Here is a 13959-nt window from a genome sequence, read left to right as displayed (position 1 = left end):
GCGTGCGTGAATTGCATCAACTCCAAATGCTTGGCATGGTTTCAGAATCTTTGGTAACATACTCTACTTGCAAAGTAATTCCTCCCTCCCTTTTTCAAAGGAGCCCGGAATAAAATATGGCACTTCAAATACCGTATCTTCCTCTTTTGTTTGAGACCAGAGTGGAGTGAAACTGTGGGAGCAGGTCAAAAGGAAGTCCTTCTGTGAGTGAGAGGTAGAAGTGGGGTTGTAGGCTGCGCTTCCTGATGTCCAGTCTACCGGGCTCTTACTCACAGATACCTTGCTGGGCCCAGCAGTGTATTTTCCTCGTGTGTATAAAGCCGGTGCTTCTGGACCCTGCCTAGAGAAGAATGCTGCTAGGGTTACTAGAATGAATTGCTGGCCTGGATATGGTCAGAGGCCCTGCGTTCTTCTAACACTTCAAGGTCTTATAACACTTCAGAGCACTGTTGCTTTCCCTGCCACAGGTTCTGGCACACATATAAAGGCACCATTAGGAATCACAGTTCACGGAAAACAAAAAGGTTTTATATTCCAGGTCTATTGATAGAGACACCTTTCTGTCCAACAAATTCAGTCCAACTAACTAAATTTAAAGATAGAGGTATCCTTGACTAGGTACATTAGTCAGTGAAAGGAAATCGGATTGCATTTTTTATTTAAGAGCCTAAAACTCCTGGGCAGGATACCGATTTCTCAAATGCCACTTGGGAGGCTGGCTTCTTTAGCAAGTACAGCTGTAGAATAAGACCCAGGTCTCCCAGCATAGCCTGATGTTTCCCAAGTATAAAGATGAAAGGACCTCTTTAATGTTAATACCCCACCTCTTTGTAAATTATGTTTTCTCTTTGTGTCCACTTCTCAGAATAAGCTCGTAATATTCACCTACAGCTCGCACAGTGTGGAGGTTAAAGATGTGGAGAGAAGGGCCCAAAGGGGGTGTCTACATTTGACAAATACTTTGTATATGAGAAGAATTTGCTTCATGGTAAATTTGTGGAAGAAAATACAGGCTGTCTGATAAGACGTGGCAGATTTCGGATGGGGGTGTTGGCAGGATACCATTGTTTGCCCCTTATCCCACACAGAGCCTTGGGAGGTCGGCTTGATAATGCCACATTGGGTGGCTTGGGAAGAAGGGTCAGACTGCAGGCTGGCTACATTCTCATTTGTTCTTAACCTTCCTGCTTTTGCCTCAGTTGCAGCCCTTTCCAGTAGATTGGGAGGGGCTAAAAACTTTAAAGTCTTGCTGGGTTCCAGTTAGTATTCACTGATACAAGGGGCGGTCTTTCAATGGGGAGGGAGATTTCACAGCTGTGGGTTGCAAGTAGGCAAGTTACTGTGAAAGATGTGTGAAAGATTTTGATTTTGGTGCTGGATTTGGAACAGGTGTCAGTCAAGAGAATGTGTCCTGTGCTCCCGAACGTGCTGACGAAGAATACTTTGATCCTGCTGAAATAGACTCTCACATTGATGTATGTTCACAGAGTCACAAATAGATATTTATGGAAGGAAAAATCAAGGTTTTGTTCCATGAATGCTCACCTGCGGTTTAACAAAGAAACACATATGTGTCTATGGACATAATTTTATGATGTACAGGCTACCCTCAGTTATTTGTAGCTGCATTACGTGCTTTGGAAGTGATTGGAAGTTAACTCTGCAGTACAGCCGGGCAGTCCGCTACCTAAAGTACCCTACCAGACGGCTACCAAGTGGGGCAAATTCAGAGACTGCAGATTCTTCATTTAAAGTTATTAGCCCAAGTCAAATAGCGTTACATAAACACATCTGAAAATTTCAGTATCATACGTTCCAAAACCAAATGGAATATTTTAGAGTGTGTGCAACTTTTGTTTCATTCCCATTGAGGTGAACTATTCGGAAGTAGTTGTCTGAGTATCATACTGTAGCTACTGTCTTTCATAAAAGGTGATGCTACTGCTGATTCTATACAAACCAAGTGCCATTTACGCTTTTATAAAGAGATACATAACTTAGAGAATATTTCAGGGCTATCTTCGGGAATCCAGAAGCTGGGATTACAACTCAGAGCCCATGTCCTATCAGTGGAATGGTGTGCCAGATTGGACACGAGAATTTTCCTTCAGTTCACTTCAATTAATTTGTCTTTACTAAGGGCCTAAGTGTACAAAATCCAGTGTGAACTCCATGGAGGTACAGAAGTGACAGAGATATAACCCTTGTTTTCACAAGGTATTTCTAGTATTTTTCCTAAAGTATACAATCTATATTTTCACCGTGGCTATGTTTTTGAGAACTGGGAATTCTTTTTTTTTTCCCCCCCAAAATGTAGAATGTAAGCAACTGAAAATAAAGCATATCTTCTCAGAAGGTGATATTGCATTAGCTTTGAAGTCAGACAAACGGGTTCAAAGTCAGACAGTGAATCCACTGCCTATTTGTCTTAGGCAAGTCACTTAACTCCTCTGAGCCTCAATTTTCTCAGCTATAAAATGGGACTGTCTGAATCTGATTATGAATTGAAAAGCCCTTTGCCTTAGTAAAATAACACACAAAGAAATGCAGCATAGTGTCTGGCACAAGGGGGACATGTGTTAATATTCGTACTTATTTATACAGAAGTTCATTCAGGCTTTTGACCAAAAGTGAAAAAAATAGCAAGTCTACAAGTAGTTTAACCAAATCAATCATTTAGAATTGAGAAAAGAGAGCTGATGCCATTGTTATCATTACTATATGAGTATAAAAGAGCTAAGCTTTAATAATTTTTTTTTTTTTCGGTACACGGCCCTCTCACTGTTGCGGCCTCTCCCGTTGCGGAGCACAGGCTCCGGACGTGCAGGCCCAGCGGCCATGGCTCACGGGCCCAGCCGCTCCGCGGCACGTGGGATCTTCCCGGACCGGGGCACAAACCCACGTCCCCTGCATCGGCAGGCGGACTCCCAACCACTGCGCCACCGGGGAAGCCCTAAGCTTTAAATTATAATGCTGTACACCTGAAACTTATATCATTTAAAAAAGAGCTAACAAAATGCTCAGAAGAATCAGGAGCACTTTGTGCGCAGGAGGTTGCTCTTCTATTAACAGACTACACATCTGTCACACCCCTCGCTTCCTTCACCAGACTTTCCTAAACTTGGCATTTGTGAACTTCATAGGGATAAATATCAAGTGCCATTGAAAGGTATCAGTAGCATAAGTCCTGTGTGGAGGGTCCTCTCAAATGTGTACTTCACTATAGAGAAAGAGCATTTTCATCTTAGGAAGTCTCTGAATAGACTGTGCTCAGAGTGCCCCCTACCACAGTCTTCAACCTTCTTTTCCACAGATGGTTCTTTGCCCTAAAAGCATTATCACCTTTTTTGACTCCAGTAATAGCTTCGTTCTGCTCTTTAAAAAGAAATTGGGGAAGAAATTGAAGTGCGTTTCAGAGTTTGTTTCTACTATCATGTCTGTGAAAGTATCATATAATTATATTGCGTTTCTTTTTTCAGATTGGCAAGTTATGTGCCCATTCTCAACAACGTCAGTATAGATCTGCTTATTATCCTGAGGATTTGTTTATTGACAAGAAGGTATTAAAAGTTGCTCATGTAGAACATGAAGAAACCTTATCCAGCCGAAGAAGGTGAGAGATTTTTTTTTTCTCTACTTCAGCATACAATTAGCAATTGTGTTTTAAGGTCAACAGCCATTGGAGGGAAGCTTCTTAAATACATGTTATTTAGTTCTTCTGAGTAGAGTGTTTGATGAATTGAATCTATCATCTGTTAATGTTAAAGAAAAAAGATATTGTATTATATCCAAGCCATATTTAAATGGAAATTTACCATATGTAAATATCCAGTACAGCAACACAGGGTGGAATAGACTTCTCTATTCAAGATCTTTATTGATTAAACAAAACCTTTTCTGTTTATGATCTGGTCTCACAATTCCGTGGCTTGGTTTGTGGCTTTCCAAAAACAGTGAGTCAGGGGTGAGTTCACCAAAGAGAAACTGGCAAGACACTCTCATGTGTATACACACACACTTCACACTGTACACACTCTTTAAAAAAATTTTTTGGGGGGGGCTTCCCTGGTGGCACAGTGGTTGAGAGTCCGCCTGCCGATGCAGGGGACGCGGGTTCGTGCTCCGGTCCGGGAAGATCCCACATGCCGCGGAGCAGCTGGACCCGTGAGCCATGGCCGCTGAGCCTGCGCGTCCGGAGCCTGTGCTCCGCAACGGGAGAGGCCACAACAGTGAGAGGCCCGCAAAAAAAAAAAAAAAAAATTTTTTTTAAAATTTTATATTGGAGTATAGTTGATTAACAATGATGTGTTAGTTACTGGGGTACAGCAAAGTGATTCAGTTATACCCATACAGGTATCCATTCTTTTTCAAATTCTTTTCCCATTCAGGTTATTAAAGAATATTGAGCCAAGTTCCCTGTGCTATACAGTAGGTCCTTGTTAGTTATCTATTTAAAATAAAGTAGTACACACTGTTTTATGAATGATAAAATGAAGGATTTGATTTCTATTCCTTAAGACAGCAGTCAAGGGACCAAATTAAAGTTTGCTACGATACTCTTCATTCCTCCTCCCCTTATCCAGATTCCCTCCTTCCCTCTTCTAGTTTCATGGTTACAAATAAGGGGTGGAAATTGGATTGGGAAGCTCAACACAAATCTGGGAGAATTGATTTCCCCAAAAGGACTGCACAGGTAGCCAACCCTGCCACTGGCTTAAGAATAGCTAGACGTGAGTTCTGCCTCACGATGACTTTGAGAGGATTGGGAGAGATTGGCCTAGAGATGGAAAATTAAGAGATGGAATAAGTAATAGTCTCATATTTGGGCTAAATTATTCCTTTCATGTCCATTTACCACAGGAGATTTTGAAACGGTAACTCTTAGGCATATATGGCACAGTTTAGCGTGAGAGAGGGCAGTAAGGGCACTTGGGAGATAGTCCTCCAAAGAAATTTCAGGAGGTAACATTTTCTTTTGGTGACTTCCAACCTAATAAATTTCTAGTTTCCCTGTAGCAGCAGTTTTGAAGTGTGATTTGAGAACTCAGGGAGTCCCAGAAAAACCCTTTCAGAGGGTCTGTAAGATCCTCCTTTTACTAACTACATATCTATGTGAAGCTGGCTTTTATTCATACGCTTCAACCAAAATAAAATATGGCAACACATTAAATGCAGAAGCCAATGGGAGAATTTAGCTGACTCCTATTAAGACAGGCGGTAAAGATATTTTGCAAAAATGCAGAAGCATTACCGCTTTTCTCACTTTTTTCATAAAAATGTAATTTGTGCTAACATATAAAGGCTCATTACTGTTAGTTTAAAATTAATAATAAATTGAAAATTTTTTTTCCTGAGTTTTAATTTCTAAAACAGTAGACATCAATAAATATATGTCATGTAAACAAAAGCTCTTTGGGGTCCTTAATAATTTTTAAGAACCCTTTGGAAAAGAAAAAAAAGAAAGAAAGAAAGAAAAGGGACTTCCCTGGCAGCCCAGTGATTAAGAATCCATGCTTCCACTGTAGGGGGCGTGGGTTCCATCCTACATGCCGAATGGTATGGCCAGGGGTGGGGGGGACCCTTTGGGTTGTGTTGGTTATCTAGTGCTATATAACAAGTTACTACAAAATATAGTTATTTAAAACAGCAAACGTTTATTATCTCACAGTTTCTGTCAGGAATTTGGGAGCGGCTTAGCTGGGTGGTCCTCAGTCTCAAAGAAATTTTGGTCAAGGTGTTACCTGGAGCTGCAGTCCATTGAGTGTTGACTAAGGCTGGAGGGGCCTCTTCCACGGTGGCTCTTTTACACATGGAGCAAGTTAGTGCTGGTTGGTTGTTTGAAGGAGGCCTCAGTTTCTCACCACACGGACCTTCTGGGTGTCCTCACAACATGGCTGCTGGCTTCCCCAGAATAAGTGTGCCAGGGAAGAGAGCAAGGAGAAAGCTGAGATGTCTTTCACGACCTAGTCTTGGAAGTGACAATACTGTCACTTCTGACATATTCGATTTGCTGGAAGCAAGTCACCAGTTCTAGTCCACATTCAAGGGGAGGGAAATTAAGCTCCACCTCTTGAAAGGAGCAGTATCAGAGTTTGTTGACTTTTTAATTTATTTTTATTTACTTATTTATTTATTTTTATTTATTTATTTATCTTTTGGTCGTGCCACGTGGCATGTGGGATCTTAGTTCCCCAAACAAGAATCGAACCTGGGCCCCTTGCAGTAGAAGCACAGAGTCTTAACCAGTGGACTGCCAGGGAAGTCCCTGGACATATTTAAAACCACCACAGGGGTCCTGGCACCAAAATACTCTGAGAACCATTTCCATATACCATAGGGGTCCTTTGGGAAATTTTTTGTCTTTCTGGGAAGACAAAATTAGGCCATTTCTCCAGGCCCTCTTTAGCCCCTGTCTGTCCTTTGTCCATTGCTCTCCATTGCTTTCACTCTTCGCCCAAACCACCTGAGGAATTAACCTCACTTATTGACCTTTAACTAGTGGAAACCTCTCGCATATTGCACTGAAGTGAGGAATTTATATAATATTATAGATTGATTATTTATAAATAATATATAAAGTAAAATAGAAATTATAAGTAATATAATGTTTGTTTTATATATTATATTTATATTACATTTATAGTATAATATTAATAAAATATTGTTTTATATATAGCATTATTATATATATATTATATATTGTTCAACTCAGCAGAAATTTGGGAAACACCTATTATGTGCCATAATGTATACTGTGTACTGGAAATCAAAACACAGTCTCTGCTCTCCAAATCAGTCGAATGTGGAAATAGACTTAAATAGCGATCATTTCAAAACAGTTTTGTAAGTGCAAAGAGGCAGCCTACAGGGAAGGAGAGAACCTCTGCCCAGGTATAGTGGAGGCTTCATTGAGGATGTGGTATATTAATTTGTAACAGAATCACATGCAAAGCTTTTTCAAAATAAACACAGTATTCCAGTCGCATTTTGAGATCACCCTGTCAACCTAGACACATTGATAAGTAGATAGGACGTTCGTTTATTAAGGTCCTGCTGGCATGGCTTCTATCTTGGGCTCTATGGGACCTATTCCCTTTCGCCTTACCAGGGAGGGCTCTATGGATGTTGATTCCTCCAGGGAAAGATAAAATCGGTAAATGAGTTTTTGGCTAAGCACCTAGATTTGACACTTTGTTTAGATTCGTTTTTGAATTTGTTGCTAACCCCCAAAGAAAAGAAAGGATAGTAAGAAAAATTGCAAAAGCCCGTAGACTTAAGTAAGTGATAGGCAGGGCTCCTTTGCGTGTTGGGAACATGAGCCCACCCCATGGTGTTTCTCATCTTTTTTGCACGCTGACGCAAAACTGAGATGGAGCCCTTCCTTCTGAATTCTCTGGCAGAATAAGAAAATAAAACAGGAGAGTGTCTGATTTCTTTTAACTCTGTCAAATAGCATTGTAAACCCTCTTAGGGAGAGTGGAGAATAGGGGATTAAGATGATCTCTTGCTAAATGCACTGCCCCCCTGCAATCTGATGTGGCAGAGTGTTAGAACCTCTATACATTTCTCAGTATGTTCTGCACAGGATTTCACAGTCCAAAAGAATATATGTACCTCCAGCATCCCTCGCACCCGTGCTCCAGCTCCATCCTCCGTGGTTAAGAATATGATAATTAGTAAAGGAACCCTATTGTAGCATTCAGTCTGTGGAGGTTGTGAGCAAACTGAACCTGATTATGAGTTGAAAAGCCCCGTTGCCTTATTAAAATAAAAACACACAAAGAAATGCAGGATTCCTTTGGTAGCATTCAGAAGTCATCCGTTTGTTTTGTCTGCCCCCAACTGGGTAGTTTGCAACACACAACTAATCTTAGAAATAGCTTAGTTCAATTTAAAAGCGATTTGATACTCAACTGGTGGCCTAAGTATGGGACTCAGCATTCCTTTTGGATACAAATATTGAAAATATCTGTCCTCAGATTTAAAACAGTGAGGGTAGGACAAGATGCATAAGTAGTACAATCAGAATAAAAGAAATGACATTTTCACAGGCCTTTCCAACTCTAATATTTTCAGCTCCTCTCAGATGTCAGGCTTTCCCTCCTTTGCCCTATTGAATGTCTCTTTCACCGCTTCCCCTATGATAATGTGTACCTTGTCATTTGCATATCGCCCATAAAGTTTGGTATTTTATGACATGAGCAATATCTTTCCCTTTTCCAAACACAAAATCTGTAGTTGAATATAGTCCATTCAACATCTACACACCGAGCTTCTGGCCCAGATGCTAACCTGTGAGAAAGTCACACAGTCCCTCCACCCTTGTGAAAGTACATCTATGTATTCCAGCCTTCCCTGTCCCGCACTCCCCCTCCTCCCTTTCCTCTCTGACTTGGTCTAAAGGGGCAGTGGATTAGGTGACACCAGTAAATGACCTAGAAAGAAAAAAACAAAAGCTAATCTCAGCTCCCTGGTCCAGAATCAATGCTTACTCCCACTCCCTCTCAGACTGCTGCCTTCCACCCTCTGAACACAACAAAGTATGTCCTGAGTGAATCGTCGAGTTTCAGCTCTGGTGCAAGTCATTCTGCCCTAAATAGGACTCTACTTCTTTCAACTTTTGTGAACACCATCTATGCTGGTGTAAGGATTAGGCTCTGAGGACTACGAGAAGCTGCTAACCTAGTTAGGGGGACAGACACACAAATAATTTTGATGCATTGAGGGGTGAGTGCCAAAACAGAGCTATGTACGGAAGAGTGGCAGCGTCATAGATGGGAAGGTTAGCAGCTCTCTTGCGAAAAGGTAACTCTTGAGCTGGGCCTTGAAAGAAGAGTAGAAATTCAACGGGTGGAGGAGGGAAACGAGGGTATTCCAGGCAAAGGGAACAGTATGAGAAAATGTATGGACTAGTCTCTGGAATGTAGAAAATTATAGCTTGGAGTCAGACCATGAAAGGTTCTCTGCAGCAGAAATAAGTATGATTCTGCATCATTCTAAGGATAAATAGTTTATGGGCTTTTCTGTGTTTTTTAATTTTTAAAAAAATAATGAGCTCATATTATTTTATATTAAGAAAAGTAAGATCCTTAATGATAAAGGAGAAAAGTTCAGGATCTGCGGCTGGGGATGAAAGGTTGCTTTTTACTTGCAGTGGTTTCCAATTAGTGCTGCTTTGATGCCTGCCCAAGCAAATCATTGCGAGAAAGCAAAGGGAATCCCCTCGGCCACAACCCAAGAAGGGGACGCTTCTCTTGAGGATGGTGGGAGCCCCCCAGGGAAGATCACGTGCGCCTAGCTGCAATATTTCAAAACGGCTCGTGCACGCACAGGGGCCCTGTCCTTTAGTTCCACATTTAACACATTGAAGAGACTCTTTTTCCTGAGTAGACTGCTGTGAGCAAGCATTGGGTTTGTCCCAAGTGAGAGCTGTAGGGTTCACTATTTATATGTCAAATGGTATGTTTGGCATGTATGATTAGAATAAAGTGGAATTCGAATCAAAGAACATTCCCTTCAATCAAATTGTTTTCCCACCCTGGGCAACTAATTGTCCAAACTCTTATCCTTTTTTTTCCCCAGAGACAATTCGGTTGAGCAGACTGCCTTAGTTCATGGGTGGAGATTCTTTTGTTGTCTGTCATGGGTTACTAGCACAAAGAAAAGAAATCTGGACTGAGTCATACATGGGTAATTAATATGTCACTTAATTTAGTTTCAGGTATCTTTCTTCAAAGAGATAAATAGAAATATATTCAACTCACCTCCTTTTAAAATTATAAGCAGGGAGATAGAAAGCTTTATTTAAGAAAAGGTAAAAATAAAATACACTTAATTCCCATGCCAGAACAAGTTTAGGAAGGAGTGACAAAGAAGAGAAGAAATAAGACAGGCGCAGTAAACCCAGTAGGCAGTAAACTACTCCTGTCACACTCTGCTCTTTTGAAAAGCTCATTAACTCTCCAACAGTTTAGAAAGTCTTCTACCCTGAAAAATAGGATGTCTGGCTTTCCTTTCAAAAATCAAAGTTTCTTTGGAAACCAAAATTTGTTTTCTCACGGTATTTAGAAGCTTTTGCGTGAAGGAATGGCCTGCACCGTAACACTGTATTTGGGGACTCAAAAGTATTGGCCAGTTTGCTAAATGTGCTGGAGCCCTGCTCCTCGTTGTCACAGAAGTGGCTACTGCCTCATCTCACAGGTCCTGGGAATTACTTGAGAACCGGTACACGGGCCTCTCACTGCTGTGGCCTCTCCCGATGCGGAGCACAGGCTCCGGACGCGCAGGCTCAGCGGCCATGGCTCACGGGCCCAGCCACTCCGCGGCATGTGGGATCTTCCCGGACCGGGACACGAACTCGTGTCCCCTGCATCGGCAGGCGGACTCTCCACCACTGCGCCACCAGGGAAGCCCTTGATGTTCTTTTCTAATCAAATCTACCTGGGATTCTAGGTGGGTTCTAATGGGAATAATATACACCGAGAACCAAAAAGAACTCAGTGAACAAGCCTATCAAGAAGAATAGGTTTTAGAGAAATAAACATAAAACTTTACTGGAGAGGAAAGTCTAGAAGGAAATATATTCAAATATTAAGTGTGATTATCTGGCTGGTAGCACTATAAATAAGGTTTTGTTCCCCCTTCTACTTTTCTATAGTTTATAAATTCTCAATAGTGACCATATATTTCTTTTATGATGAGAAAAAAGCAGACTTCATTTTATAAGATGAAGGAAGAAATAGATTTTAACCACTGTTTGCAGCTCTTGCAGTGCTGAAGTTGTGGCCCTTATAAATTTCTTTTCTCACCCTTCACCCGGGCCGTTGTTTCATGTCCATCCAAACCTGGCTCTTTCCCAGCTCTCCTGATCGTCTCTTTCCACTATTCCAAGGAGTATCTCTCTCTTGGTAGACAAAGCCTCTCTTTCTCTGAGACATATTTCACCTCTTCTCTACCCTTTTTTGGAGGTAAATCTCAATAACAGCTTTATTGAGATATAATCCACAAACCATACAATTCATCCATGTAAAGTATATAATTCAGCTGTTTTTATTACATTCACAGAGTTGCGCAACCATCACCACAGTCAATTTTAGAACATTTTTATCACCTCAAGAAGAAATCCCACACCTTTTAGCTATCATTCCCCAACCGTCATCACCCCCCCAGCCCAAAGCAACCACAAATCTACTTTATGCCTCTCTAAATTTGCCTATTCTGGACATTTCACATAAATGGAATCATATAATATGTGATCCTTCATGATTGGTTTCTTTCACTTAGCATAATGTTTTCAAGGTTCACCCATGTTGCAGCACGCAGGAATACTTTTTTTAAGACAGAATAATAGGGCTTCCCTGGTGGCGCAGTGGTTGAGGGTCCGCCTGCTGATGCAGGGGACACGGGTTCGTGCCCCGGTCCGCGATGATCCCACGTGCCTCGGAGCGGCTGGGCCCGTGGACCATGGCCACTGAGCCTGCACGTCCGGAGCCTGTGCTCCGCAACGAGAGAGGCCACGACAGTGAGAGGCCCGCGTACCGCAAAAAAAAAAAAAAAGAATATTCCATTGTATAGAATATGTGTTTGTTTACCTATCTGTCTTGTTCCGCCTTTTGGCTATTGTTAATAGTACTGCTATGAGCATGCGTGTACATGTACTTATTTGAGTACTTGTTTTTAATTATTTTGGCTATATACCTAGTAGTGGAATTGCTGGGTCATGTGGTAACTCTATGCTTAACTTTGTGAAGAACCACCAAACTATTTTCCACAGTGGTTGTGCTGTTTTACATTCCCACCAGCAATGTGTGGGAGTTCCAGTTTCTCCCCACCCTTCCCAGCACTTGTTGTCTTTTTTATTATAGTCATCTTGAAGTGGTATCTTACTGTGATTTTGATTTGCCTCTCCCTGATGATTAACCTACCTTTTTAAACTCGACTTCATCTTGGCGTGGTCTTCCACATTTGATACTCAATTTCGGATTCTTAGACACAAATCCTTGTGAGGGCCACCACCACTTTCCTACCACGCAAAGACCATCTAAACTGCTCTACCGGATTAGTCCAGTGATTTACCCAGCCCAATAGCTAGCTCATTTTTGAAAAAGAATAACAGGAAAAATATTTAGGGAGAAAACATGGTTGTACTTTTTAATAGCCACCTTAAAATATGAAGTATTATTTATCTTGCACATGTAAAGTTATCTGGAACTTGAAAACAACTTAATTATCTTGCATACATAAATTTATCTGGAATATATTTCATATATATACTATATTTATATTCTACAGGCTCACAATAATGGAAATAAATTGCCAAATGGCTAACACTGTGGAGGTATTACTGTGCGCCAGGTACTATGCTGCTGAACACTTTACATGCATTGTCTCATTTAATCATCCCAGCAGCCTATCATTTGCTTCATTTTACAGATAAAGAAACTAAGCCTCGGAGAAGTTTAGAATCTGTCTAGTAAGATTTTACTGCTAAGTAAGTGAGAGAGTAACTGGCATTTGAAACTCACGTGGGTCAGACTCCAAAATCAGTGCTCTTAGCTACTACTCCCAGTGGGTTTTAAGGGGCTGTTCTGAGAATCCAGCCATCACTATATCATATTTCCTAAATGAAACTGTGTTCTAAATTCAAAATAACTAATTCAGAAGCAAGTTTTAAAAACACTATCTCTCCCTAGGTCCATCCTGTATGTCCTATGGAGGTAATGCGTACTCTGTGATACAGGATGGTCTGTTATTTCCCCAAATTACCTTGTTCAAGTTTCAGAGAGATTCCCCGAGTTCTAGAATTTGATGACCTAGACATTATTCACAGTCTTTGTGGCTTTCTTAGACTTTTATTTTGACCTCACCAAGTAATATCCATTCATACTGAAGTTGGAGGTCTTAGGTTTATTGCAGCCCTTTGTCCCCTCGACATTTAGATAGACCCTCTCTGAATCTTCTCCAGTTTGTCAATGATCTTTATGATCAGCCAAGAAAAAAACTGCAAGAGTTGGGAGGCTGGAAGAAGTTCAGAGTGTTATGTTTGTTTGTTTGTTTGTTTTAACTTCTAGGGAAGTCAAATTGGAAGGCTTTGCTATGAGGTTCAGTTTTTCTTGCTATGTGCTATGTTAGTGAGAGAGAGTTTGAAGGTAGGAGGAGGCCTAAGGGAAACTCTTTCATTAAAGGGAGGGCCATCACTTGCCATAGACTAATGGCTGTATTCCATTTCCTCATGAAATGAGGGGAATTACTCAGGCTTTAGTCTTTCAGTTTCCACTCTTGGGAACCATATTATTGCCTTGTAAAACAGAGCATCTCCCCTATTAGCATTAATTGAACCCATCTTTTTTCTCTGTGAGAAACTAGAGTGTTGACTTTTATCTTCAGAGCCCTATACTGAGCCTCTTCACTTTGGAGATTGACGGAGCTCAACAACCAGCAGTAGAGGCTGTGAGAGGGTTTGACCATAGCAGGAAGTAACTGTTGGGGTATCAGGAGTTATATATGTCTCAATAACCCTTCTCGAGTTGTTCTGTGCATCACCCTGGCTTTACTGTTACCCGAGCCTTTGTGAAGATGTGCTGAGTGTCGTAAGCGCACTCTCTCTCTCTTTCTCTAAATTATTAGTTGAAATGAATTGTTTTATGGTAATAAAATGGAAAATGGCATTAAATGCAAGACAGTAATTTCCACCAGTCTTCCTCTTTTGGCCAGATCTGAGAACAACCCCCAGAGGGCATTTCTGGGCTCCTCTAGAGGCCTATATATCAGGTCAGTCCATTGTTAGCCTGGAGACAATATTGCATAATTACTCCACTGCCAGCAAATTCCCTGGTGAGAGTCTCTACAAACTTAGTGAAGACTTAAGATAGACTTGAATATATATGAAGTACTCTTTAACTTCCTTTCTACAAGGAATATTTGCTTTAGAAAATAAAGAGTATTTTATTTTGGTTTGTT

At 41.0% G+C, this 13959-nt stretch overlaps 1 protein-coding gene across 4 annotated transcripts in view; it reads left to right on the top strand.

Annotated features, from left to right (window-relative positions):
• Positions 1 to 13959, top strand: part of GPC3 (glypican 3) — a 446037-nt gene that overhangs the window by 274028 nt on the left and 158050 nt on the right. For 3 of the 4 annotated variants that reach the window (XM_065900580.1, XM_065900582.1, XM_065900581.1), the window contains one exon: positions 3480 to 3613. In XM_065900580.1, the coding sequence (XP_065756652.1) occupies positions 3480 to 3613 (134 nt within the window). Of the gene's footprint in view, positions 1 to 103; positions 162 to 2647; positions 2655 to 3479; positions 3614 to 13959 lie in introns of all 4 variants that reach the window. The other variant, XM_065900579.1, reaches the window with a different exon arrangement.

This window comes from Phocoena phocoena, chromosome X (genome assembly GCF_963924675.1).
Source record: "Phocoena phocoena chromosome X, mPhoPho1.1, whole genome shotgun sequence".
NCBI lineage: Eukaryota > Metazoa > Chordata > Mammalia > Artiodactyla > Phocoenidae > Phocoena > Phocoena phocoena.
This window is presented reverse-complemented; position numbering and strand designations above follow the sequence as displayed.